The sequence below is a fragment of the Falco biarmicus genome, chromosome 3 (genome assembly GCF_023638135.1).
Source record: "Falco biarmicus isolate bFalBia1 chromosome 3, bFalBia1.pri, whole genome shotgun sequence".
Taxonomy (NCBI): Eukaryota; Metazoa; Chordata; class Aves; order Falconiformes; family Falconidae; genus Falco; species Falco biarmicus.
The window spans coordinates 105778542-105804382 of record NC_079290.1 but is presented as its reverse complement, the minus strand read 5'-3'; the positions used below and the strand labels follow the sequence as shown (position 1 = coordinate 105804382).

The 25841-nt window shown below is 56.8% G+C and overlaps 1 protein-coding gene across 5 annotated transcripts in view; it reads right to left on the bottom strand.

Moving 5' to 3' along the window:
• Nucleotides 1-2049: 2049 nt before the first annotated feature.
• The window catches only part of CHD5 (chromodomain helicase DNA binding protein 5), a 31552-nt gene continuing 7760 nt past the window's right edge, over nucleotides 2050-25841 (bottom strand). For 2 of the 5 annotated variants that reach the window (XM_056331211.1, XM_056331212.1), the window contains exons 6-42: nucleotides 25100-25224; nucleotides 23170-23293; nucleotides 21129-21295; nucleotides 20822-21040; nucleotides 19819-20028; nucleotides 19517-19728; nucleotides 17900-18031; nucleotides 17256-17364; nucleotides 16761-16952; nucleotides 16475-16675; nucleotides 15939-16076; nucleotides 15284-15405; nucleotides 14499-14672; nucleotides 13595-13736; nucleotides 13249-13380; nucleotides 12637-12754; nucleotides 12035-12159; nucleotides 10941-11172; nucleotides 10725-10850; nucleotides 10418-10590; nucleotides 9574-9748; nucleotides 9017-9109; nucleotides 8461-8549; nucleotides 8152-8285; nucleotides 7628-7772; nucleotides 7055-7214; nucleotides 6825-6904; nucleotides 6574-6703; nucleotides 5899-5988; nucleotides 5395-5532; nucleotides 5033-5141; nucleotides 4706-4838; nucleotides 3990-4185; nucleotides 3526-3689; nucleotides 3316-3430; nucleotides 3146-3196; nucleotides 2050-2851 (exon numbers count right to left, since the gene is read on the bottom strand). In XM_056331211.1, coding sequence (XP_056187186.1) covers nucleotides 3189-3196; nucleotides 3316-3430; nucleotides 3526-3689; nucleotides 3990-4185; nucleotides 4706-4838; nucleotides 5033-5141; nucleotides 5395-5532; nucleotides 5899-5988; nucleotides 6574-6703; nucleotides 6825-6904; nucleotides 7055-7214; nucleotides 7628-7772; nucleotides 8152-8285; nucleotides 8461-8549; nucleotides 9017-9109; nucleotides 9574-9748; nucleotides 10418-10590; nucleotides 10725-10850; nucleotides 10941-11172; nucleotides 12035-12159; nucleotides 12637-12754; nucleotides 13249-13380; nucleotides 13595-13736; nucleotides 14499-14672; nucleotides 15284-15405; nucleotides 15939-16076; nucleotides 16475-16675; nucleotides 16761-16952; nucleotides 17256-17364; nucleotides 17900-18031; nucleotides 19517-19728; nucleotides 19819-20028; nucleotides 20822-21040; nucleotides 21129-21295; nucleotides 23170-23293; nucleotides 25100-25224 — 5132 coding nt within the window. In that variant the 3' untranslated portion in view covers nucleotides 2050-2851; nucleotides 3146-3188. Of the gene's footprint in view, nucleotides 2852-3145; nucleotides 3197-3315; nucleotides 3431-3525; nucleotides 3690-3989; nucleotides 4186-4705; nucleotides 4839-5032; nucleotides 5142-5394; nucleotides 5533-5898; nucleotides 5989-6573; nucleotides 6704-6824; nucleotides 6905-7054; nucleotides 7215-7627; nucleotides 7773-8151; nucleotides 8286-8460; nucleotides 8550-9016; nucleotides 9110-9573; nucleotides 9749-10417; nucleotides 10591-10724; nucleotides 10851-10940; nucleotides 11173-12034; nucleotides 12160-12636; nucleotides 12755-13248; nucleotides 13381-13594; nucleotides 13737-14498; nucleotides 14673-15283; nucleotides 15406-15938; nucleotides 16077-16474; nucleotides 16676-16760; nucleotides 16953-17255; nucleotides 17365-17899; nucleotides 18032-19516; nucleotides 19729-19818; nucleotides 20029-20821; nucleotides 21041-21128; nucleotides 21296-21493; nucleotides 21568-23169; nucleotides 23294-25099; nucleotides 25225-25841 lie in introns of those variants that run through there. The other 3 variants (XM_056331215.1, XM_056331214.1, XM_056331216.1) reach the window with 3 other exon arrangements.

Here is a 25841-nt window from a genome sequence, read left to right as displayed (position 1 = left end):
GCCTGTGCCCCGGCCCCTCGCCTCTGCCCTGCCTGCGTCGTGGCCGCGCCGGCACCACCAACCTGGCACCGGCCCTGTGGGGGCTGCAGTCCCATGGGAGTACCCGCTCCAGGGCAGGGGGGGCACGGGCTCCACCTCCCAGGGCGGGATGGGGGGAGGATGGGGGGGTACCCCTGCAGCGGGGCACTCGCCCATGGCCACAGCTGAGGGAGCCGTGGTCTGGGACAAGCACGGGGCTGGGGTCTGCTGGGGGGAGGGGATGGCAGGGGTGAGGGGTGCAGGCAGGTTCGTGAGCATGTGTGTGCACGGACACACACATAGGGATGGGCACCTCTCTGTACGTGTCATACAGCTGCGAGCGGACCCGTAAGCAGCTGTGTAGGTGTAACGCTGTCTACGAGTAAGTACCTCCAGCTAGCTTTACATCGAGGTGCATCGGTGTGGGCACAAGCAGAGACGTGCGTATATACATACACACGTACATCTACAGGTGCGTATATAGATGTAGATCTATCTTTACCTATATCCCTATAGCTATACCAGTCCTTATACAGATACCAATACCTATTTAGAGATGTAAGTAGATATATATATATGCACACATCTATGAAAATTACATATATATGTATACAAGCACACAAGTATAAATGTGTATTTGTGTATATAGACATATATAGCTATATGTATATATCTGTAGATGTATAGATGTGTACATATCTGTGTGAATATATTGATCTAGCTAGCTACATATTTGTATGGATATATATGCACGCATCTATGAAAATTACAAATAGATATGTACATAAATGTGTGTTTATATAGATATACGTGCAGATATATCAATACCTAGCTATATAACTATATACTCATACCTATACCTATATATAAACATGCCTATATATACACATATACATATTTGTAGTTTAGATATAGCTATAGATCTCTGTGCAGAAGCACACGTCTTTGCCAATACCTATATATATGCATCCTCATATACACACACGCGTGTGTCTATACACACACACCACACAAATAAAAATTACAAATGTGTGTACAAAACTGTAGCTCTACACGCAGACATATAGATGTGTGTGAGTTTACCCACTCTATAGGTAGCTATCCCTATAACCCCACCTGAAACATGCTTGTGTGTGCACGTGTGCGTGTGTAGCATTATGGGGGGTACGTGTGCACGTGCACCCCCCCCCCCCTCTAAGTAGGTTGATTTATCTGTATCTAAACCTACATACCTTTATCTATATATGTATACCTGCTGTAGAACTACATGGATGTTTGTATGCATATATAAACATAACACATACTCATATATATATAATTACAAATATATGTGTATGTATCTGTAGACACACGTGCACTATATATACGTAGCTATATTTATACATCTTTATCTGTATCTATACGTCTATGTATAAATATATAGATTACAAATATGTGTCTGTGTATACATTCACACAGATCTATATACCTATACAGAGATACAGATATGTAATATATAGATATATCTACACATCTATGTGTGTATATATACACATAGGTAAACTACAAATACATATATACACACATATGTACACGTACACAGATACATAGATGCGTATATACACCTATGCAGATACAGACCTATACATCCATACAACTATCATTCTATGTATATCTACACGTGTGTGTATCCATATAGATCTATGCCCCTCTCTATATATCTGCAGAGGTACTTACGTTCATACGTATGGAGATAGATGCACATATATGTATGTGTACGTGCACCTGTGTAAAAATTACACTCAATTTACACACATGCCCCCCGCCCCCCTCCCCCCGTTCATGCGTGCCCACACGTGCAGGAAGCGCGTGTGGGAGTGGGGGCTGCTGGGCTGGGGAGGGGGCAGCTCCGCTGCCGCCCAGCCAGGGTCCCTGTGTCCGCGTGTGCACACGTGTGTGTGCAGGATGGTGGCGGGGGGCCGTGAGTGCAGCTGGGCCCCCCGGTTGCCACCAACGCCGCTGCCGTCCTCACCCCGCCAGGCTCCCACTGCATCCTTCCGAAAGGATTTATTAAAACACAGAGAACAGAAACCGGGACACACGCAGTACGAAGTGAACGCGGGGGCATTGCTCACTGCTGCCATCAGCCTCCGGCGAGAGGCCGCCACCTCGGCGTGGTTGGTGTCACCACGCTCGCAGGTGTCCCCGTCCCAGCTCCAGCCGTCCCCTCCTTCCCACCCACATCGCCTCCACCTGTGCACCCCAAACCCAGCACGCCCGGACCCCCAGCCCTGCCACGGCCCCGCTGCCGGGACAGTGCCAGGGCTGACGCCGGCACACACCAATCTCCCGCAGGGCTCGGCGGCTCTGGCAGCGGGGCTGGCAGCAGGCACGCACTTGCTCAAACACCACGAGGACGCAGAAATGGACCGCAGAGAGAAGCGCAGGAGCCAGCTCGGCCCCAGACAAGTGCCCTGGCACAGCTGGCCGGCAAGCAGGGCACCCGCCGGACCCCGCTCCCACCCCACACGTGCCAATAAACCCAGACACAAACACCGTGACTCGACCTCCCTTCTCAGCTCGGCCCATCTCGCCCAGACAAACTCTTCAAGTCTTCAATAAGAAAGTGCAAAAAATGTACACGGAAATGAAACCCCCATCCCGGCCGCTCCAGCGATGGCGGGGGGGGGGGTCGCATCGGTTGAAGCACACTTGAAGCGGGGGCGGGAGAGCTCGGCAGCGCCAGGAGCAGCTCGTCTTCCACGCAGGCAACGCCGCCTCGCTTCCCCCACCCTTCCTCCAGCGACAGGGTGGCTTTCGGCTGGGGGGGCCGGCGAGCGGCCCCCGGGGGCTGCTGCAAGGACAGGGGAGAGCTGCCGTCAGCCAGGCTTCGGACCCTCCCCACGCCAAACCCCGGGGCAGGGGGAGTGAGCCCACACCCGGGCAGGGGCAGCCAGCCCGAGGGCTGCGGGAAGGATCCTGCCCCCACCACCAGTAACCGCTGCGGTTGCTTGAGCCAGGGGCCACATCCAGACACCGGCGCTCGGAGGGGGCAGCCCCAAGGGGAAACAGCCCCTCACGCGTCTGCACGCGTGTTCCCACGGGGCCCCGGCAAACAGAACGCGGCGAGCAGCGGGCACAGCCTTACCTCAGCTGGGAATGGGAGCTGCGGAGGAGAACTGTGGGGACGGCTAAATATCTGTGGTGGGAGAGGGGAAACGCTTCGCTCGCCGCCGCCCTTCGCAGCGCTCCTGGCCCACACAAACCCACCCCCTGAATTCCTCTGCCCCGGAGCGCCCGCTCCAAACCCCGACCTACCGGTCACATACGGTCCCAGAGGCATCTGGCTGTAGTTGACAATCCCGCCTGGCCCAGGACCTCGGAAATTCGGCCCGAAGTTGTTGTTGTAGATCTGGGAGGAGCCGAAGGAGCCCTGGGCAGGCAAGGAGGGAGAAGAGCCGCTGATGTGCAGCCCTGGCCCCATCGCTGCCAGCCCCGGCATGGGGCCCCGTCCCGGACCCCGCTGACCTGCTGGCCAGTGGGGTCCCCCCCACGGGTAGCCAGGCGGCTGAGGATGCTCCGCTCGGACATCTGCAGCCGGGCGGCCACGGGTGGGATGCGGGACAGCATGGAGGGCAGGCGCGTCACGTCAGCCTTCATGTCGCTTAGCAGCTCCTCGAGCTGGTTCAGCACTGCGAGCAGAACGAGGCAGTGCTCAGGCAAAGGCAGGAGCACCCCCAGCATCCCAGCAAGCTCCAGCAGCTGGGAGCTGATGGCAAAGACCCCCGCCACCGCTGGCTGCAGCAGCAGCAGCATGCCACTTTCCAGTGCCCTGGCCAGCAAAGTGAGCGAGAAGGGTGGAGCAGTCAGACCCTGGCCAAGGGAACGCGAGACACCGACAACTTCCCAGCCGGATCCTCCCAGTGGTCAGGGTGGCAAACCCTTCCCAGCCCCCTGGGGCAGGCTCCCACCCCACCTCTGCCGGCACGCACCCTTGTGCAGGACGGCGTTCGCGGGCTTGTTCCCAGCCAGGGACTCTTTGGAGAGATGCTGGTGGCTCTCGGCAAGGCACTCCACTTCAGCCAGACGGGCGTTCAATGCCATGGCCGGGTGATTGGGGTCTTGGGTCATGTTGAGGTACGCAGCCCTCCGCAGCTGCTCCTCGATCACCAGGGCCTGCTCCAGCAACTGGGAGGTGCAGGAGGGGAAGGGTTCAGGACCAGACCCTGCTCCAGTGTAAACCAGCACCGCTCCGCAGGCTCCAGCTGCCCATGTGGTTCACACCAAACAAGCCTCTGCCCTGCCGTGCTCCCCACCAGCCTCACACCCAAACACTCCTGGGAGAACAGGCTTAGCCCTTCTGATTTCTTATCTGCAGACACCAAGCGTCCCAGAAAGGGATCTGGGCAGCAACTCTACAGCACCGCACATGTTGGGAGCGGGCAGAGCACCCAGCCCACTCACAGAGAGGAGCCCAGGGCAGCCGGTCCCATCCCGTGCACCCCACCACAGAGCTGGCGAGCTCCCCAGGACTGAGCTCCTGCTGCTGGGTGCCTGCTCTCCTCCGGCGACTGTGAGCCCCTTGCAAAGCCCACAGCACTCCCCGCCCTGCACCCAGAAGGTGCTGGTGGGCTGCCCCCCAGCTTTGGGGTGCCACTCTGGTCCCCCCCGCTGGTAAGGACTCACCAGCCCTGGACCTGCAACTCGCCTTGAACCGCCGGGCAAGGAACTTGTTCTTCATCTCGAGGTAGTTCCCCTTATGTATCTCCGACTTAAACGGCTCATTCAGGATCACGTAGCGTGGGTCGTTCTGGATGTCCTGCCAGCGGGCATAGCCGTGACTGATGCAGAGGGAGCGTCAAGGGAAGGGCTGGCCAGCCGACAGCATGCCCACCGCCCTGCAGCCACACCACGTTACCAAACCCCCACCCTGCTCATCACTGCACCCTGACCCCAGCACCCGCACCCTGCCGAGGCTCCCCCATCCCCTGCTGCCCGACGGCAGGAGGCACGCTCCCACCAACTCAAAGGGTACGTGACAATTCCTGCCAACAGCCAGTAGTCGTGACGGCGGTGCCAGATGTCATAGATCTTGCCAGAGGAGATGGCAGCCCTTTCCTCATTCTGCCACAGCGTGTGCAGCTCTGTGGAAGCAGAAGCGAGACAGCCCGGTCAGGCAGCGGGGCTGCTGGGGACATCACCCAGCACACCGGGCAGGGCGAGCGGTGAAATCTCCCGGGCAGCCACGGGCACAGCACAAAACCAAGACAGCCTGCGGCGAGGTGAAGCACCGTCCTGTCCGCAGCCTTTTCACATGGCTCACATTGCTTGCACGGCTGTAGAGCTTCTGCGCAGAAGCTCTGCAGGAGCAGCTGATGCCTCGTCTCTTGCTCTTACCTGTAAAGCCACCGTCAGCGATGTTGAACATGAATCGGAAATTCATGTTTCTGTCATCCTTCTTGCCATCCTCCTCTTCCTCTTTGTCACCATTTTGCTGAGCGTCACTTTGCTCCTTCTCCTCTGCCTTGGCGTCCTCTGCTTGGCAAACACAAAAAATTGTACCTGTCTAACCGTTCTCCACCAAAAGACCGACTGGCACCCTCCTTGCCCCATCAGCTGCCAGAGGAACTCCCCACTAAAGTCACTGCTGGAAAAGCCATCAGTCTGCACCCTGCTCCACCACAGGTCCTACTGCTCGCACGGCAAGCACACAGCACCCACCCTACTGGGGTCTTGTTTCCGCTCATGGCTCTCACGCTTCGCCACAAGGCGAGCACCAGCTGCTGCGGGTGCTGAGGGCTGTGCTCACCATCACCCCATGGACCTGCTCCTTCGCCTCTGCAACGGGCACCTGCCTTGTTTTGGAGACCCTTCTTGCCCCAAAGCCTCCTTGCATCTCACCTGGTTTGACTTCTTTGTCCTCCCCTTTTCCTGGGCTGCTGTTCAACTCCAGCTTTTCCAGAGGCTTCTCTTTCTCTTGAATCCCCTCATCTGAGGAAAGGAAGAGGACTGTACGAAAAGCTTGACATGCAAAATGCTCTTTGGGGAAGAGCAGCTTGTCTGGAGAGACTTCCCCTTTTAGCGTAAAGTGATTATATTGTTTGTATGTTCAAGGCATTCAGAAAACTTCAAACAAAATATTCTTCTGCATTTTATCAAGAAAATTTGTTCAGTTTTCCCTCTTCCTTGAGACATCTGGAGGAACACACTGCTAGGAACAGAAAATGCCCCCCCACAGTGAGCATTTCTCGTGATTTACAACCTGGTAGTGTTGTTGTCTCAGGAACTTCTGCAGGACCTTGTGACATGCAGGTTTCCCGCAGTGATATGGAGAAGGACCCAAGCAAGGTACAAAGCACTGGAGCCACCCACCAGAGGGAAAGTCCACCCGTTGGGAGCACCAACGCATCCAACACAGAAGGGGTGCACGCCCTGGTCTCCACGCAGCTTCAGCTGCAGAACTGCTCCAGCACAGACCGGTGCCGTCGCTGGGTGCCACAGCCCCGCAGGAGTCCCAGCCACGCTGAGGGGAGCCCGAGCGCAGGGATGGCACCCACCCAAGCCACAGACACTCACCTTTCACCAGCGGCTCGGGAGAAGGCTCAACCTTTTCACTCTCCTCCTGATGCTCTTCCCTCGGTCTTTCCTTGCTGTCGCAGCTTTCTAAGTGCTCTTCGCTTTCCACCTTCTCGGCACTCACAGGCACCTTAACATGAAGCGCCCACACCAGATGAGGCCAGCCTTGCGCCTTCCCCAGCGAGCGCTCTGAGTTTCTGGGAGACCACAAGAAGCCCTCCCAGAGGAGATGCTGGGAGAAGCCACCCTACCTGGCCGTCAGACACCTTCCTGGACTTCTGCTCCACTTGATCCTTTTCCTCCTGGAACCCCAGCTGCGTTTCTATTTTGTCTGTAGCAGCAGCAAAGCAAGGAAGCAATCGAATGGGGCCCCAGAGAGCCGTGCACGCTGCCGAGGTAGGCAGACATCTGCACGACCTTCTGGTGGCTTCTCAAGCCAGACCAAAGCCACGATGCCCAGGCAGCCTGCTGGCACACCTACCAGCAAAAGCCACAGGTCCCATGTGCATGTGTGCTGGGCTGGCCGGGATGGGAGTGTTGGGATCTGAAGACACAATCTCACTGGATTTCTTGCTCTCCGGGCCCTCGAGAATGAGATCTGGGGTGCTGTACTTGCCATTGACATGCTCAAACTCCTGGACCTGGGGCAGACGCACAGCATCAAGCCAAACACAGCAGAGACATTCCCAGCCCACTGCTGCAGAGCCAGCATGTTCAGGCTGCTTCACCCGCCGACTGACAAAGCGGCAGGATCGCTGCACCACCACCCCCCGCCAGGCACAGTCAACACTACAGCTCTGAGACCCAACAACTCTCCTGCATGATTCCTCTTTTTTGCCAGCCAGCCTGTTAAATACTGGCTCATCCTACATCCCTACCGAGGAAAAACGCGGCAGGGTTTGAAAGGCAGTTTGCATTACCGTCACCTATACATTTATGGTAAACCTGGGAGATTCAGCAGGGGAACCCTGGCGAGAGGCATTCAGCAGCCAGTGAAACCCATGGGTCTCCAGAACACACCTGAAATGGCACATATGAAATTTTACTCACCCACCTTCTTCCTTACTAGTGACATGACTCCAATCCGAGTCAGCACGTGCTGGCGGGACAGCCCTTCCCGGGGAACGCCATCCGCAAAGGTTTCAGCACCATCTGCTCCGGGTTCACACAAATGTCTCATGAAGAGAGAGACATACGCCCTGTGGAAGGAAAGCCAGAGCTTGGTCCCGTTGGCACGGACCCTCTGCTGAGCCGAGGACCCACAGCGCCTGCTCTCAGCCGCGGGCGAGGGCAGAGCCCCACACCCAGGCTGAAATTCAGCCTGTCGTAAAGAGAATGACAGCAGCCCTCTCCGAGGAAACAGGTGTTGCCTCCCCAAAAAGAAACCACGGTGGGGACGTGCGGGTGCTTGGGCTACTGCTGCACAGCCAGCTGTGTCACAGCACAGCCTCTGCCCGGCCCTGGGAAGCACGGCAGAGACAGTGACGTGGCAAGACAACACAGTGATCAGAGCTCATCCCAAACCATCAGCCAGAGCCCAGGACAGACCTCGCCCCACCTGCCCGGCACCCCCCGCACCTGAACTCCTTCTCGCTCTTCCCTCGCAGGTCCCGAACCAGCCAGTGAGAGTTGAAGGCGTCCTGGGGCGGCATGCCCCAGCGCATGATAGCGTTCAGGAAAGCCTTGCGCTGGCGGGCGTTGAAGCCGAGAACCTGCAGGGAGTGGAGGCGTTGCTGGGATCACAACACACCCTCGGAAGTGTGTGACACCTCAGAGCCTTGCGGCTGCTGGACCAGGACTAAGGCGCCAGCAACTCGGCACGGAGCAGCCCAGCCCACGAGCCCAGCGCAGCCCTGGCACAATTGCACTGGTCGTGCTGATGCTCACCTCGATATTCCCCCCGACTCTTGCCAGCAAAGGAGGGAGAGGCTTGTCCCTGTCACTCTTCAGCTGTCTCCGGGATTGTCTTCTGCCACCTAGAGCCAAGCAGCCTCAGTGATGGGTGGGCCCAGGAGCGAGGAAGGGTGCCCGAAGTCCTCCCGCACCCCCAGCTTCCTGCGCTCCCACCCGATGGGAGCGAGATCTGGGCAGAGCAGCAGCCCAGGCTGCAGCAGTCCCTTCCACCTGTCCCACTGGCCTTCCCCAGCTGGGGCTCTTTTCTGCGCTTTCCAAGCAAGGGGGTACCATGCCTGTCCTCCCTGCGGTCCCCAACCTTCCACCATGAGGACCAGACCAAGGTCCTGCAGCGGCCAGCAAAGGAAACAGCCGGCTGCACTCCCTGCCCTAGGAATCTCCTCACCTGGCAGGCAAGCAGGGATAGCTCCCCCTCAACGCAGGCCCAGAAGCACACCAGTCCCTCCAACCCAGATGTTTCTGCTGCACCTGAGTGCCCAGGGCTCCCTGCAGAGCAACATCCCGTGGAGGACCAAATGCATTAACTCACTCTGACCTTCTGGCCTCTCTTCAAAGTCTTCATCCTCATCCTCGGAGCCAATGGAGTACTCCGACTGGTTGTCAGAGAGCTCATCCTGCCACTCTGCAGAGCACAAGGGAGGTCAGGTTAGGAGACCTCCCAAGCAGTGGGATCCTGCCCAGGAGGGACACACAGGACAGGTAAGAGCCTGCCCGCGGGTGTAACAGGCAGCGCGAGAGGAGGATACAACAAGCAAGAAATCACAGTCTCAGGTTTTCCAAAATCAGTATACAGGAAAAACCCAGCTTGAAATATCCCACCCGCAGACACATCTTTCCTACATTCTTCCAGCAAAACGAGAGTTTACAGACAAAAAAAAAAAAAAAAGTCTTGGAAGAATTTCTGTCCTGGGAAGTTTAAGAATCTGGGAAGTACAGAGCCACACAGCCTACCAAACTGCAGAGGAACACCAGTGACTTGGCCAATCCATCCATCGGGGAACCTGCCTGTGCAGCTTTTCAGAGCCAGCCTGCAGGGCTGCTGCCCGCCCACAAGCCCCGCCAGGAGCTGAATGGCCACAGCCGTACCTTGGTCCTCCTGCGAGGCATCGTTGTAGTTGACCTGCTTGCGGATTCTCTTTCCCTTCCCCAAGTTCCTGGCCAGGTCTTCCTGCTGCTGCTCATAGTGGTGCCGCAGCAGCTTCTCCCAGTAGTCAGGGTCCACGTTCTCCTCTTGCTTGATGATCTCACGTTCCACCTCCTCCTGCAAAGCAAGAGACCAGGAGCTTGAGACCGGGCAGCCCCAGACCTGCCCACATTACCCCACTGCCTGTCCTCTAACAGCACTCCAGGGAGAGAGGGAGGGCACCGAGCCACTGGGATGGAACTGGGCTCCTGGGGCACTGCCCAAACCTACTGACCTCAGTGCAAGGTTGTCAAAGGGCTGCGACAACCTCCCCCCCAAGAAAAAGCTCCGCAAACATTGCCATCCATCCTGCCCACAGCGCCCGCGCTCACATCGAGGGAGAGACCACAGATCTGCAGAGACCTCCCAGAACAGCAGCCTGCTCCTGCGCGGCTACTGGGCAGGCGAACGACAGCAGCGCGGTTGCAAGCAGCATCGCGCCTGCTCCCAGTCTGCCAGGGAAGGGCCCTCCGCAGGACAGAAGGTGCCACGGACGCTTCGATCGAAATGGGGTCCTGGGCCAACAGGGACAGAGCCTGGCTTGCACCATCGGCCACACAGGACCAAGACAAGTGGGCTCCTTCTCGGTCCCCTGGGCCCCCAAAATCTGGAGCCACCTACAGCAGCCACAGCTGGCGCGCGGGGAGGAGAGCCGCAGACACTCGCCAGAACAGAAGAGGGAGCGGAAGAAACACAGAGGGACATACAAAGAGGTGCGATTGTAAGACATGATACTAATCACATTACCACACCGTCCTCTTCTCTCACAACATACTGGGCCACTTTAAAGGAGCTGAGATACTCGTTCATGTTCTGCAGCTCCGTGTCATCAGTTGCATCCTGGTTTCGGTCCAAAAGCTTAGAGATGGCAGCGTCGTCATAGTGGATCACACTGCTGTCATCCACGTCCTTATTGTCACCTGGAAAGCAAAGCGAGGGGATTGGAAACACAAATCACCATGATGGTGACAGCCTGCTCCCAGAGCCAGGGAGCTCAGGCAGGGCACAGGGCCAGGGAAGGGGACGGGTCACCCCAGCAAGGGGGGCTACACACCTGGGGGGGTGCCACCATGCTTTTTTTTCATGCCAGGAGTCACTGCACCCCCTTTGGTGGAGAGAGTGTCAGAGAAAGCGGTGACAGCGTCCGGCATGGCAATCCGCTGTCCCTGAGACACCATGCCTGCGGGTGTACGAAGAGGAGAATGAGCCCCAGCAGCTGAGGCAGGGCCCCACCCCACGCAGAGCATCCCCAGCACCTTCCTGATCTCACCTTCCACATCATCCTTGAAGAGCTCTTCTGTCCCAAACTTGAGGATGTCATCCAGCTCTTGCTTGGTCATGGAGCCTGACTTGGAGCCAAGCCCTGGGCGGACCACGAGGTGGGTGAGCATCATCTTCCTTTTGGCCACCTGGGTGATGCGCTCTTCGACAGAGGCTCTGGTCACAAATCGGTAGATCATCACCTTCTTGTTCTGCCCGATGCGGTGAGCTCTGCTGAATGCCTGCAAGCAGAGAATGAAGCTGTTCAGGGCGGCACCGTGCCACGCTGGCTGAGGGGCCTGTTCCTCACCTCCCCAGGCTGTGCAAAGGCACCACAAGGACACGGCTGCATTCAGCATTCAAGGCTGCTACAGGGTGGTGGAGCAAGAGGGGCTCCTCAGAGCCAGCCTGAACGTGCCAGCCCCCGAGGCTGACTGCAGGCAAGCCAGCTTCCCCGGGCAGGCCTCCAGCCAAAGGCGCTGAGGGCAGGCAGCGAGGACGCACCCCACCCAGGAACCCTCCGGCTGCAGGTTCACCGGACCCACACCGTTCCTTCACCACCCCGCACCAGCGCGGCTGCTTGCCTACGACCCAGTAAAAGGAAACGCCGGCACAAATGGACAGCAACAGTGGATGTAGCTTTGGAGAGAACCTTCTCCTGACCAGCAAGCACGGGAGGGACATGCATGACTCCTTGCTTTTCCATTACTTTCAGAGGTATGGGCTGCTCGCCCGCTCCAGCTGCCATTGCCCATTGGTGGACAGTCCTTAGCTAGGCTCTGCCCTGGGCTTTTGGAAACCCAAGTGGAAGCTCCCCAGAAGAGAAGGGGGCACCCGCCTATGAACAAGCAGCAGGAGAAAGTGAGAAGCCGTGGAAGAGAGCCAGTTTCACGTGCCAGGTCTCTCCTGTGCCACAGACAGGCCAGGGCAAGGCCAGCAGATGCGGGAAGGGCGCTGCTGGGCAAAAACACCCCCCACAAATACAGCAGAAAGCACCAGCAGCTCTTGGGAGAAGAGACCAACCTCCCTGTGCAGGGTGTGCAAACAGAGGGCAGAGCCACAGAGGTACTTACTATATGGGAAGGAAAAGGAAAAGTCAGAAACCTGGATGTCATTGTGGGGGTTCCAGTCAGAATCATAAATAATGACTGTGTCGGCCGTAGCAAGGTTTATGCCCAGACCGCCAGCGCGGGTAGAGAGGAGAAAGCAGAACTGCTGAGCACCAGGAGCTGAGAAAGACAAATCCACAGGTGGCAAACAGTGAGACAGAAAGGAGCGCAGCTTACGTAGAAAGGTGCAGTACCACGCTTTAGGGATAAAACCGATGGGACCATTGGTCTAAGCCAACCAGCGACAGGCAGGGAAGGCAAGGAGGGCAAATGCATCGTCCCTGGGAACGGGTGACTGGAGGAAAAGCAGCTCCAGTGCCAAAGGGGAAGCTCTGTCGTCTACCGAGGCCTTGAAGGGAAACGCAGGGGTCCCCCAAACTAAGCAGCCTGCTGTGGGCACGCTCAGGGCTCACTGAGGGACGCATCTCAAGGGCTTCATGACGTGGTAGGAGCAGCCCGCGCTGTGCCTCGGGACGCGGGACCTGCCGAGCGCGGCACAACTGGCGTGCAGGCAACCACCTCCCCGCTGCCCGACTGTGGGCACAGCCGGCCGACCCCGGGCTGCCAAGCCACCCCGCAAGGCAGAAAGGTGAGTACCGTTAAACCTGTCTATGGCCTCCTGGCGCAGGCCGCCGGTGATGCCCCCATCTATCCGCTCGTACTTGTAGCCTTCGTACTCCAGGAAATCCTCCAGCAAGTCCAGCATCTTCGTCATCTGCAGGGCAAGGTGACGCTGGCACCAGCCGCTCTGCACAGCCTGGCTCCCTGCCTGCCCCGGGGACCTGCCCTGCCCCCGCTGCGCCCCTGCCTGCAGCCTGGAGGCCATGGTGATGGCAGTACCAACAACAGCCCCGTAGGGCCGCAGGCAACTGCCAGAGAAGCAGCACTGGCGTCTCATCTTCTGCAGGCAGCTCTGCCAGTGCAAGGGAATCATGTCTGAACGGCCCTCCCCACAGGGGAGCACTATTGCTGTTATCTCTTTATCCACAGGTAACAGCAGTTTTAAATAAAATATTACAGGCAGTCCCTCGGGGGGAAAAGCTGGGATGCAGTCCATCCATCCTGACTGCCACAGCTGCCACGCTATCTGGGGACAAGCTGCCACCAGCTCTTCCACCTACCTCTATCTGCTCCTAGCACAAAATCCTCGTATAGAACTAAGAAAATCCTTAAAAAATTTATTTATTATTATTTCTACCCTACACTCACCTGGGAAAAGATCAGAACTCTGTGACCCCCATCCCGTAACTTCTTCAGCATCTTTTGGAGCAGCATCAGTTTCCCAGAAGATTTGACCAAAGAATTCCCATCGTAGGATCCATTGGGCAGAACCGGGGCCTCCTGTGAAGGCACCCTGGTTAGCCTCTTTGAGGGCAACGCTTGTTACCTCCGCGGAGAAGTGCACAGGCATTTCAAAGCCAAAATCCTTGTACAGAACCACTCGCACGAAAACCCACACCATTAACCCAAGCGAGACGATGGATACAGCCCCCATCGACAGCTCACACACAATACTCGGAGAAATGTCCCCACAGCACAAAGAGAGGTGACGTACCACTGCTGCCACGGGAAAGAGGTACGGGTGGTTACAGCATTTCTTCAGGTCCATCATGATGTTGAGCAGTGAGACCTGGTTCCCGCCACCTTTTGAATTCAGGGCTTCGAAATTCCTCGTCAGTATGAACTTGTAGTATTTCCTGCAGGAACGGGGATGGGACAGACACCCCTGTGAATTCAGCCAGCGGCAGGACTGGCATAAACAGGACGGTGCTGAATGAAACCCCACTAGCACCACTGGAGCTTCAAAAGGGACATCTGGAGGTTTTTCAAAGCAGCAGCTCAGCACCCTCAGCTCAGGGTCAGGTTTATTTGATTGCTCTGTGGACATCACAGTCCTGTAAGTGGGACGCACTTGGGGGCACAGTGGCTAGGAACACTCCTCGCTGCTGGGTGTACACCCAGCCTTGTCCCGCCATGGTGGTAAGAAGCAACCCCCCTTCGCTGCAAGGCCCCCAGCCTTGGCAAAAGATGCTGCTGAAGCTAAGCCAGGCAGCCCGACACGAACAGAGCCAAGCAAGCATCCCCTGGCGCAGCAGTGATGCTCCAGGCTGACACCAAGCAAGCTGGCATCACCGGCTGCTGCCCCGGTGTCGACAGCAGGAGGAGAAGGGGGTTCAGCATCAGCGTCTTCTCGGTGCCCCCCAGCACTAGCAGTGCCACGCTGACAGCTTGCCGTGCATCAAACGCTTTCTGCTGAGCAGCCAGGACTGCAGAGCCCAGTTTAACCAGGCTGAACACGCTCCCCGGTGCGACACGGAGCGCTCCAGCTCCTCCCGCAGCAGGCCCGAGGACAGCGGGGGGCCTGACCTGTTGGGCCCCAGGGACGCCCCACCGTGCTGCAGATGAGGTGGGGTGAGGGAAGCTGGCCACCCCACGGGAGCTGCGCTGGAATTACTCACTTCTGCATCTGGCTCAGCTCCACTCTCACGATCAGCTCCGTCTTGGCTGGCATGTTCTTGAACACATCCGCCTTGAGCCGCCGCAGCATGTGGGGACCCAACAGGTCATGGAGTTTTTTGATCTGGTCCTCCTTCGAAATGTCTGCAAACTCCTCCAGAAATCCGTCCAGGTTACTGTGGAAGCAGCCAGAACCACACAGCACTGAGCAATAACAGGACACACCAAAGACATCTGCTTCTTTAAGACTTAAAAACAAGGGCAAAGTTCTCATGGTATACAAGGAGATGACACTCCTGTGCTTGCATCCAAGCAGAGCAGAAGCCAGGCTGAGGAGCCGTGCTGATGGCTGAGGGGAAATCCAGGCTAAATGTGCCGAGGTCTGAACAATTCCCCAAAGTACCTCTGTCTGCTCGGAGACAGGGAAGAGAAGGCAGGCGTCAGCTCCTCACTCTCAAATCTCCCAACCGATAGCAAGGCAACAGCCACCCACAGGACCCCAAAATCCCACGGGAATAAACCCGGGGTCACGTTAAAGGCATGTGTAGCTGTTATGACCACGGGGGCAACAGGCTTTGCTGCCTGCCTGCTGGTGCAGACCGGTGACATTGGCACAGCAGCAACTGGATATGGGGATACGGCAAAGTGGCACAGCAGCCCCATACAGACAGGAGCCCTGGGAAATGGGAGAAGCTCTGCTGAGCCACCCCCCTACCTGGTGAGGGGCCAGGTCCCGGCCACTCGTCCCTTTCGGGGGTGGGGTGGGGGGGGAACCAGTGCAACTTACTTAAACCGCTCAGGAGTCAGGAAATTGAGCAGGTGGAAGAGCTCTTCCAAGTTGTTCTGGAGCGGTGTCCCAGTGAGCAGCAGCTTGTAATCAATCTTGTAGCTATTTAATACTCTAAAGAACTGGGAAAAGAAATGAGAGGAGGTGAAAAGAGCTCCGAGGAGCCAATTAGTCCCCTGGGGTATCTGCAGATTGTGCCCACAGAGACCTTACAGCCACCACTCCCCCCACTGGGCATGCAAAGCCAGGCTGCAGCTCGCGTGTCCTGCTCCGAGCCATCCCCTCGGAGCACAGGCAGCAAATCCTGAATATCCATGGGTCACACCGCCTGCTGCCTTCAGCGCTGGGGCCTGCGTGAAGGTCCCAGGGGCAGAGAGGAAGGAGAGGGATCAATTCCCTTCCACGACAGCCCATCCAAGGATTATCAGGAGCCAGGCAGGCAGCCAGGCTGCCGCCTCTTCCACCGCTGAAGGATTTTTAATGCCAGAGGATGTTAAAGAAAGCAAATCCACCCAAACACAGGTCCCAGGCAGAACCTGTGCGAGGTGTGGGCATCTTTCAGCTCCGGGGGAGGAAAGCACAGAGCAGCAGACGGCCAGCACTGGGTGTTGCACAGCTGCACCACAAAATTCGCTCACAACCGCCTGCCACCTACTTTGGATTGGTTGTTCTTCAGCCTGTGTGCTTCATCCACCACCAGACAGGCCCACTCTATGGAGCCCAGCACTGCCTGGTCGATAGTGATCAGCTCATAGGAGGTGAGCAGGACATGGAACTTGATCTGGGCTTCCTTCTGGGGGAGCAAGGGAGAGAAAAGCCAGGCTAAGACAGCGGGGACCGGGATGGCCTCCACCTTTGCTGCTGCACATGACTCAAGGAGAAAAGGGGGGGCTGCCTGCACCGTACTGCACAGTACCAGCAGCAGGATTGAGGCACAAGTCGTGTCAGCAGAAAACCTAAACCCATCTGAACGTTAGAACCAAGCAGGGGACTACAGACACCGCAAAGGCTGTGGCAGAAATCTTTCAAGCCCATCACAAACGTCCTGCATTTTTTAACAGTGCCAGCCTCTCTCTTTGGAGAACAGGCAATTAGGGACCTGCCCAACCTCCCTCTCCAGGTTACATTCGCCTCTCTCCCCTCCTTACTGATGGTTAAAGCTACTGGGTATGGCACAGACTTAGCTCCCACCTTCATCCGGAAAACCTTCTTTCCACTCCGGATAGCATTGTCTTCAAAAGAAAATTCATTTTCCCGGATGACCGACCGGCTTTCTTTGTCCCCCGTGTAGGTCACGACATAGAAGTCGGGCGCCCACATCTCAAACTCGCGCTCCCAGTTTATGATGGTGGAGAGAGGGGCACTGACCAGGTACGGCCCTTTCGAGTGGCCCTGCTCAGGGAGACAAAGGCCAAGCTGTTCTCCCCGTACCAAGTGGCTCTCAGCCACCTCGGGGACTGCTGGATGCTCCACTCACCTCCTTGTACAGGGAATACAAGAACACAATAGTCTGCACAGTCTTCCCCAGCCCCATCTCGTCAGCCAGGATTGTATCCGTCCCTTGGGCCCAGGAAAATCTCAGCCAGTTTAGCCCTTCCAGCTGGTAAGGATGGAGCGTGCCCCCCGTGGCATCGATGTACCACGGCTGCTTGTCAAACTTCACCGTAGGCTGAAAAGAGAGAGACACAACACAAAGCAGTGAGAGCCAACTCCTCCTCCTCTCTCTGCGGCCAAGCACGTCCCTCTTCAGCCTTGTGACACCCAACAGCCCCCAAAGGGATGCAGACATGGTCCCCAGCACAGCACTGCCCTCATGCTCCTTACAGCGAAGCCACCCCAGAGCTTTCAATGAAAAAAATCCAGGGTCCCCAAAGGAACTAGAGGAGAAAAACGTAACAGAGTGGGGGGGCCAGACAGATGTCCCTCTCTCTGGGCTCACGTGCCATTCACTGTTCCTGCCATTCTTACTCACATCCACGAGAGGTGTTTCTGGAGGTTTTTCCAGCTTCTCCTCTTTCAGCTTTTTCCCTTTCTTGTTCAGCTTCTTCAGAGGGCGCATGTCCTCCCCCAGCATCAACTCCCTGCAACAGCCAGGGAAAAGGCAGATGATGAGCATTCCTCTCCCAGTCCCTGAGCCCAGGGATAGAAATGCCTCCCAAACTCCACTGCCTCTCTCCCCACAGGAGCCTTTCTGGCCCAGTTAGCCTGGGCTCTCATGGAGTGTGAATCTTCTCCTCCCAACAGTCCACACAATGTCATCCAAAAAGAACAGCAATCACATCAGAGGGCTGTGGTTTTCCCCCAAAACAGACGGGCAGCTGCACCATGGAGCGTGCCAAGAGCATGAGTACTACAGCAGCATAAATGCAGGGGAAGGGGAGCACAGGCTGGAAAACGACAGGCAGGCAGGATTTCCCAGCAGCCCTGAAATGGCATTTCAGGAAAGCCAGCTTTCTGAAAGTGCTCAGCCACCGCTCTCTGAAGACAGGTCCCCGCGAGCAGAGCTGGTGTGTTCAGAAGGGGGGCACCAGCGCCTGCACAGGCTGCCCCAGCTCTGCCTGCCTCTGCCAGGCTGTGGCAGCTCTGCTGTGGTTCCACCGCCCAGCTGGGTCGTACCTGTGGTTCCAGTAAAGGTGTTTGAGGTTTTCATAGTATGGGATGTCTATCTCATCGATCTCCCAGGTGCACTGGTCGTACGGCAGGTCTTTCCACTTGATCAGGTAATGGATGTCTCCCTTTTTATCAAAGCTGTAATGCAGGGCACGAAAAGACTCTCAGTGAAATGACACTTGCCCCCTGGGAAGCAGTTAACCATAACCTGCTTCCATAAAACTGGATGCTTCATCCTCTGCATTTACCTACAGACCACGACACCCAAGCAGAGGTAGGAAAACGTAAAGAAAGTATCAACACTTTCCGGCAGAAATGCCTATTAATCTGCTGCATGTGTTAAATCATTAAGCTTTAAAGGCTGCTCTCTTCCATTCCACTGAACAACCTCATTTTCCCATTTTACCAGCACTGGATGAATACCAGCACTCACTGCTCTATGAAGTTTTGCTTACGCTGAAAAATGAATCGACACACTGCCGAGTCTGATTATATGCCTACAGGGAAAAAACCCTTGCCTCATTAGCAGAGCAACGTAAAGCTCACATGAAAAGTACCCAGGCAGCTAGCTTTATTTTCCGCCAAGCAGCCTTCAAGCAGAGTTGTCGCTTGAAATTTCAGGTTGCCACTTGAAACATAGAAATTCAACAACAAGGTGTCTCTAGCCACTCGATGAAAAAAAAAAAAAAAAACAAAACCATCTGCACAGCACATTTCATAGGCAGGAAATTTCTTCCACAGAAAAGAAATGCAAATGTCAAGGCTTCAGCAGGGAGCCAGGCACTTGCTCAGACTCCTCTCCTCGGGCATCGTCCCTATCAGCATCAGCAGGAGGCAAGGAGGAAAAACGTCCGTCTCAGTACGAGCAGTGCACAAATCCCTGCTGGTGCCTCACCTTTGATGTGAGTGCAGCGGGGCTGCGCGGTTTCTGAGAGGAACAAATGACCTACAGAGACATGGGCTGCTGTTCCAAAGAAGTTTAGGTGAGTGGCAGTAGCCACAGGGCACAATCGATGGAAGCAAGACCCATCACAGGGTTGCAGCAGAGATTTATGGAATGATTAGGTTGTAACAGGGACTGAAACAGTATGTCTGGGAAGAGTGGAACAACTCCATGTACCCACCTGGGGGAAAACTTACTGTCTCTGCTTTTAACATGCAACACAGCAGAAAGGAAAATAAAGGAAGGTGTCAATTCACTTCTGGCCTTGGCTTCGCCTTGGGAACAAACCCTCAAGGTGACAGAGACCTCCAAACAAGCCAGCAGCTGCTATTCCATCAGCCCAAGATTTTGGCTTTGCAGAAGGATGGCACAAACTTCCCAGCCCTGGGGTGGGGAACTCAACCAAGCATAGAAATCCCGCAGCAGGCCAGCGCAGAGGCTCAGCTACCCGTGCAAACTGGCAAGGCGAGAACCGCGCACAAAGGGAAAACCTGCAGAGAGGCCAGACGCGCTGCTCCAAGCTCCACCTGCGGAGCCCCAGGGAGCGCAGCAGGGCTAACCCTTGCCATTTTCCTCCCTGGCGCACAAGAGCATCGCTCCGCATCAGTGCTAGCAGGGGCTCAGGCACCCTGGCACACACCCTTCCGTGGCCCGTTCCTGGACTGCATGCAGCTCCTCACCTGTGGTTCAGGATGCGGTGGATCATCATCCACTCAGGCTTGATGCCGTAGCGGTAGAACCGCTCCTCCATCTTGGCGTACTGTGGGTCTTTGTTCTTCCGCTTCTCCCTCTGGCTGTCCTCGTCCCCAGAGCCGTAGTCGAAGGCCGGCGGCTCATCCATGTCGTTCTTCCGTTGGTAGTTGCGGTACATCACAGTGTGGTAGAGCTCCAGCTGCGGCAGGAGGGAGTCACGCTCAACCCGCGGGTGGTGGGGCAGCAGGCCAGGCAGGGACACAGTGACAATGATGACACACAGGCTCACCTGCAGCTCCTTGACCCAGGAGCAGTGCCAGTAGGAGAGGCCTGCCCACTTCACGAAGAACTCGCGCTCTGGGATCCCCTCCAGCACCTTTGGCGGGGGGAGAGCCAGCTCCGCATCCGAGGTGGGCAGCACAGGCGGGAGTGGGGCAGCCGGTGGCTCCTTCCAGGCCCAGTGCAGGATGCGTTGGACTTTGCCCTTCAAGGGAGGGCACTGGGGATAAAAAAGCAAACAAGCAAGAGCACAGAGTTTAAGGTGAGCCCCTGTCAGGGGCCTCGGGGAGCAGGGTAGACCTGGAGGGCAGAAGGGGTCTCGCAATGCCAAGCAGATGGCAGCCGTCCCAAGCGCAGCGGGAAAAGCACAGCCAGGGCTCTGGGGAGCATGCCGGCACAGCCTGTGCCAAAAAACGGTGCCACAGTGAAAGCCCTGGGGCAGAGAGCGACGACGGATTCACCCCTGGCCATGGGGAGCCAGGTGTGACCTGAATCATCCAGGCCCTGGCTGTGTCTATCTCACCCCGCAAACAGGGCCAGCGCCCCTTGGCACACGCAAGGTGCTGCCCAGGTCCTGGGCCCAGCTGCTCCATTGCTGTTTCTAACGGGGTGGACAGAAAGGAGACACGGAGGGTGGGCAGGGGTTGTGGCCACCAAGAAGTGTCCACAACACTGGTGCATCCCCATGGAGATGGTCTTGCCACCACCTCTAAACAGGCCATGCATCGAATGGGGCTTGACAGCCCATCTAAAAACTGGCCAGAAGACACCAGCCGGCAGCCCCCACGGGGAGACAGCGCAGGCGGCAGAGCTGTCTGGGTCCCCTGGGTGCACGCAACCGGCAGGCAGTGCTCCCCAAGGGAGGGGGTCTGTGGCACGGGGCAGGACACAGCCCGGCAGCAGGACACGGGGAGAGGGTGAGAGGGGCAGCGGTGGCCAGGAGACCCACTGCCAGGCTGGGCGGGTGCGGGAGCAGGAGCAGGGACGGGGCGAGGAATGCTGGTAACACTCACTGTACAGCGAGGGCAGAGCCATTCACCGTTTGGTATTTCTGGCAGCGGTGGGTTCAGGCAGTGCAGGTGGTAGGAGGACGGGCAGGTGTCACAGCACAGCAGCTCCCCTCCGTCCTTACAGACACGGCAGAACTCCATGTGGTCATCCTCCTCCTCCTCGCCACCTTCTTCCTCCTCCTCCTCCTCCTCCTTTGGCTCCCACTGGATGCCCTCCTTCTCCTGGGAAAGCACAGCCAGTGTAACGCCGGGGGTTTCCACTGCCCACCCACTCATCCGCTTGCACCCACGGGGCCCCGACCCCACTCACACAGTGGGGGCAGCTCCACTTGCCCTCAGGGGCCTTCTCCAGCTCAGGGTCCAGGCAGACAAGGTGGTAGGCACGCGGGCAGGTATCACACAGGATGATCTCTCCTCCCTGCTGGCACACCTCACAGTAGTCCTGGTGGTCCGTCTCGTAGCCGTCCCCTTCTTCGACTGCAAGCAAGGGACAGGCACACAGTCAGAGGGACGGCAGAGCTGCCTGCTCTCCCGGGAGGGAACAGGACACTTGCTCCTCTACGATATGGTTAAGGAAATAAGGAAAGCGTTTCGCCTCAGACCCCTCCTGTTACGTCCCCCTACCTCTCTGTCCCTCAGCACCACAGTTCATCTTTGCACACAGCATCATCTCACCTCTGTCTCTCTTTCTCTCTCCACACTGTATCATCCTTTGGTTCCTTCAGGCTCTCAATGGAGAATGCCAGAACCTGGAGAGGTTGCAAGGGAGGCCAGTCAGAGAAACCTCCCCAGGTACCAGCGCCACCAACTGCAAACGCACCATGCAAGGGTGACACGGCCGAGGAGGAGGACTCCTCTCCTGGGACTACTCTGCTCTTCCTGGGTGCTCACTGGCGCAGAGGCAGGAGCTCTCTCAGCTCAGCGCGAACGGGAAGAGGAAGGGAGGGACAAAGTCTTGTAAGCATCGAAACAGCTCATCTCGATTCCCAGCTCTGCCACAAACTCCTGGCACAGACCTATGACCTTCCGCTCCTCCAGCACACGGCAGGGGCTGCCCAGCTCCGCCACCAGTACCCTCATACAGCAGCAAGCCGGGACAAGAAGCAATGCCCCTCACAGGCAAAACATGGAGCCAGCCGGCCGGCCCTGCCTTGTTGACCGATGGAGGGGGCTGGCCAGCATCATGCCCTAACCGTCCCCCAACCCAAAAGCCGCCCTTCCGTTTGTCAGAAGCAAAAACCCATCAGCAAAGCTAAGAAGCCAAAGGATGCACCTGGATCTGAAGCATCTCATCCCGAATGAGGACACAAGGTGGAAAGGCAGTGCGCATCCTGCAGCGGCACAGGAGGCGGAGATGGCATGGGAAGCCTGGCAGGGCAGCACCAAGCCCTGGCAGTCCCTGCCGGTGCTGAGCCAGCGCGGCACAGGGGGGCTGCTCTCAACAGCAGCACAGGGACGGAGACGCCATCGTGCAGAATCCACCCACAGCCCTCCACAAGGGACGGGATGAAGGAACAGACACACAAACACGGCCACGCAGCTGCTGGGAGCCCCTGACAGATGCTTCCCACTGCTATTTGCATGACTCCGTCTTCCTACATTGCTACCACAGACCTACCGCCTGCTGCTGCCTGGCTGCACATCTCACACAGACAAAAAATCCCTCGTCTTAACACTTTCTCGCCCACAGCCTGCTCTGCTCCGCCAGGAGCTTGCCACAAGCCCCGTCTCTCCAGGGGCTGCTCCTCAGAAAATCACTTCCCTGGAAGCCCCACGAATTCTGGAACTTTGCTGCTAGAGGACAAATCCTGGCAGGACCACACGTGCAGGGAGGGTGCCAACTGCCCACGCTGCCCGTGACACACCCCGGTGCCCAAATTGCAGGCAGGGTCCCGGGGCGGGCAGGGGGCTTGGCCACCCTGGGTGGCTGGGGCTGTGCACAAGCAGCAAGGCAGGGTGGGTGGGCTTTGGGAGCCACAGCACCACGGCAGGGCAGCACACCAGCACCACGACTCTCCCAGAGCAGTGCCACAGAGCTGGCTTGGGCGCAGATGAGCCCCAGGACAGAACAGCCCTGCTGCCAGGCTGCTCCGCCACCACAGGCGCTGTGGGAGTGAGCCGGCAGCCCGTGGCAGGATCTGCTTGCTGCCTTCTGGCAGGCAGGAGCCCACCAGCAGCAGGGCCCGGACGCCAAGAAAGCACCTCGCATTCCACGAACACAGACAAGCACAAGCACGTCCTCTCCCACCGAGCAAGCGCCAGACATGGCCTGGAGCTGCAAAGGCCAGGAAAGCACCAGCTGAAGAGGGAAATCCAAACAGAACAGGAACAGAGTACAAAGGATGGCCTACTCCTCTTTTTCTTTCTCCTCCTCTTCCCTCTCTTCCCCAGGCCAGCCGAGCACTCGGAGCGCACTGAGGAGCTGTTGATGCTGGCACTGTCGAAGTCGGATTCCTCCCGTTCCTCCTCTTCGCTCTGCAGAGGATAGAACCAAAGCACGCACAGTCCAAGCACTGGCATCGCAGCGGCTGCTCCCAGAGATCGCCGCTCTGCAGCAGAACAAGCCCCCAGAAAGCCACATAAACCCGTGTGGGATCATCGGCTGTGCTCCTCGGGGCACCCTGCCTCCCACCGAACAGGCCAGACAGAGCAGCAGGGAGGGTGGCAGCACGAGCACGCTCCTGGCACCACCAGACGGGGTTCAGAAGAGTGTGTCACGAGGTGTTAGGAAGCAGGGAAATCTCCTCTATCAGATCGATGTCCCAGCCAGGCAATCAATAAGGGCAGAGCTGGACTATGGCTAGAGCCTGAAGGCAATTACCTTGCAGTGCTCAACCCAGCACAGGGACAGCTCACCCACTTCACGGCACCATCAATGTGCAATCAACGAGCAAATCTCAGAGCACCTTTAAAACACATAAATGTGTCAAGTCCCTGCTCAGGCTCCCTGACAAGAGTTGGGCTCTGGGTTTCCCCTGCAGCCTGCCACCTCCACTAGCAGGGGGTGCAGAGATACCACATGGCGCAGCCAGCCAGGCATGTTGGGAAGGCTCAGCACCTTGCAGGCAGCAGCCAGCTGCAAGAACCCGCTGCTGTGACAATGTTATCCCGAGTGCAGGCACCTGCAAGGCAGACATGCTGGGGGACAACACCCTACTCCCACTTCTGTGCAGTCAGGGGCTCCCTTCTCCACTGCTTGGCAAAACTTTGCTCCCTCTCTCTCTCAACACCTGTTTCAGCTTGTGTCAGCCTGTTTGTGGGTGTGCACACAGGCAATCACACTTGACCTTCCTTAAAACATGAAAGGAGTTAAACAAGCCCAGCATGCAATGACATCAAAACATAGCAACGTCTGAATTCTTATTCCAAAGACTTATGCGAGCATGCAAATCAGGGATTTGCTATGAGTCAGGTGCTTAGCGCTCTAGCTGCAGGAGCAAGCCCAAGCTCTTTGTAACTCTCACAAAGGCGAATGTACAGATCTAGAGTGCACCCAGAGATGGGATTAATTTTTTGTGATGTGCAATTGCAAAAATACAGCATCAAGAATCTGTATCATATTCTTCCTCTCGCTTCAGCCTCTGATGCACAAAGGTATTTACAAACAGGTTGTGTCATGTGAACTAGAGCTGGCGAGTCAGCGAGCTCCAATAAGGTTGAACTAACAGGATTTTGATCAATAATATTATCAAGACCTACAAGAGTTCCACCCCTATTCAGTAGCTATTTGAGAGATTTATTATTTGCAGTGCTCTGCTATTTTTTAAAATGCACCTGATATTCATGTGCTGACAAGGGCAGAGCACTGAAACCGTGGTAGAGCCCTGTTGCCATGCTCTTAATGGGAAGCTCCAGTACCCCTGGGCTACATTGCAGGATCACAGATGCCTGAAGGCAGGCTACACTAATGCAATTAAAGCATTTGGTAATTCTTTTTGACGCACAGTTCAGCTGGAGCGCAAGCCCCAAAGAATTCCCTTGCAAATGAAATCTGAACTCATGGCATTACAAACCTCATCACTGAAAGCAAATGCAGTTACATGATTTTAACAGAAATTGCACCCAGGCACAATGTCTTTACAACTCTGAGCCTGGACACAGCTCTCTATCAAAAGGACAAACGAACGTGCTGGTCAGACACTGCTGCCTTGCAGAGGGGCACAAACAAGGCTGCGACACCGCTGCAAGAGGGAGGCTCCTAGGGGGAGGGCTCATCCCAGCACGTCCCTGCCACAGCCCCCCACAACCAAGGCCAACGCAGAGAAAGTGGCACAGACTTACAGAGGAGCCCTTTTTCCTTTTGCTGGGGATTCCTCCAAACCGGAATTTCAAGCCTGCCATCTTCTTCCCCTTCCCCTTTTTCTTCCCATCTTTGGAGCCCTTGATTTTCTTCCGCACACCTGGACCTGGAGAAACAGAAGATTTGTTTGGCATTCTGCAAACAAACTCGACTCCCAAATCACCCCTCACCCCCACCCCAGGATTTACAGGGAAGATGAGAGAGCACTGGGGACCACGGGGAGCAGGGCAGCGGCTAGCCCCAGCCACAGAGCATGGCCTTGGGAGCAAAGGGCTGCACACCCAGACCCACTGCTTGCCAAGAACTGGGGGAGGAAAGCATATGCCCTGGGATCCAGGAGAGGGACCAGAGCCCCCCAGAGCACACGGCTACAAACACCAACCAGGGACTCAGGGGTCTGCAAGGCAGGGAGAAGAGGCAGCCATGGAGAGGCAGGAACGTTGCTGCGCTGAGCCTGCCAGGAGGGAGGGCTGTTGCAGCTGTACTCTTGGTCAGCTGCCAGCTCCGAGCTGCTTGTTTAAAACCTCCCAAGGCATCAGGAACTGACAACTGCACAAGTGGAACAGCAACCTTACCGAGGAGGAACACAGTGCAAACAAAAGGAGACCCCTCCCTTTCCCACTACTGCCCAGCTTCTGCAGCGACTCCCACAGCCCCTTGCAAGCATGGGGAAAGCAGCAGCAACCTGCTGTCAGAAACAGGAAAACGTTTGCAGCAGGAGAC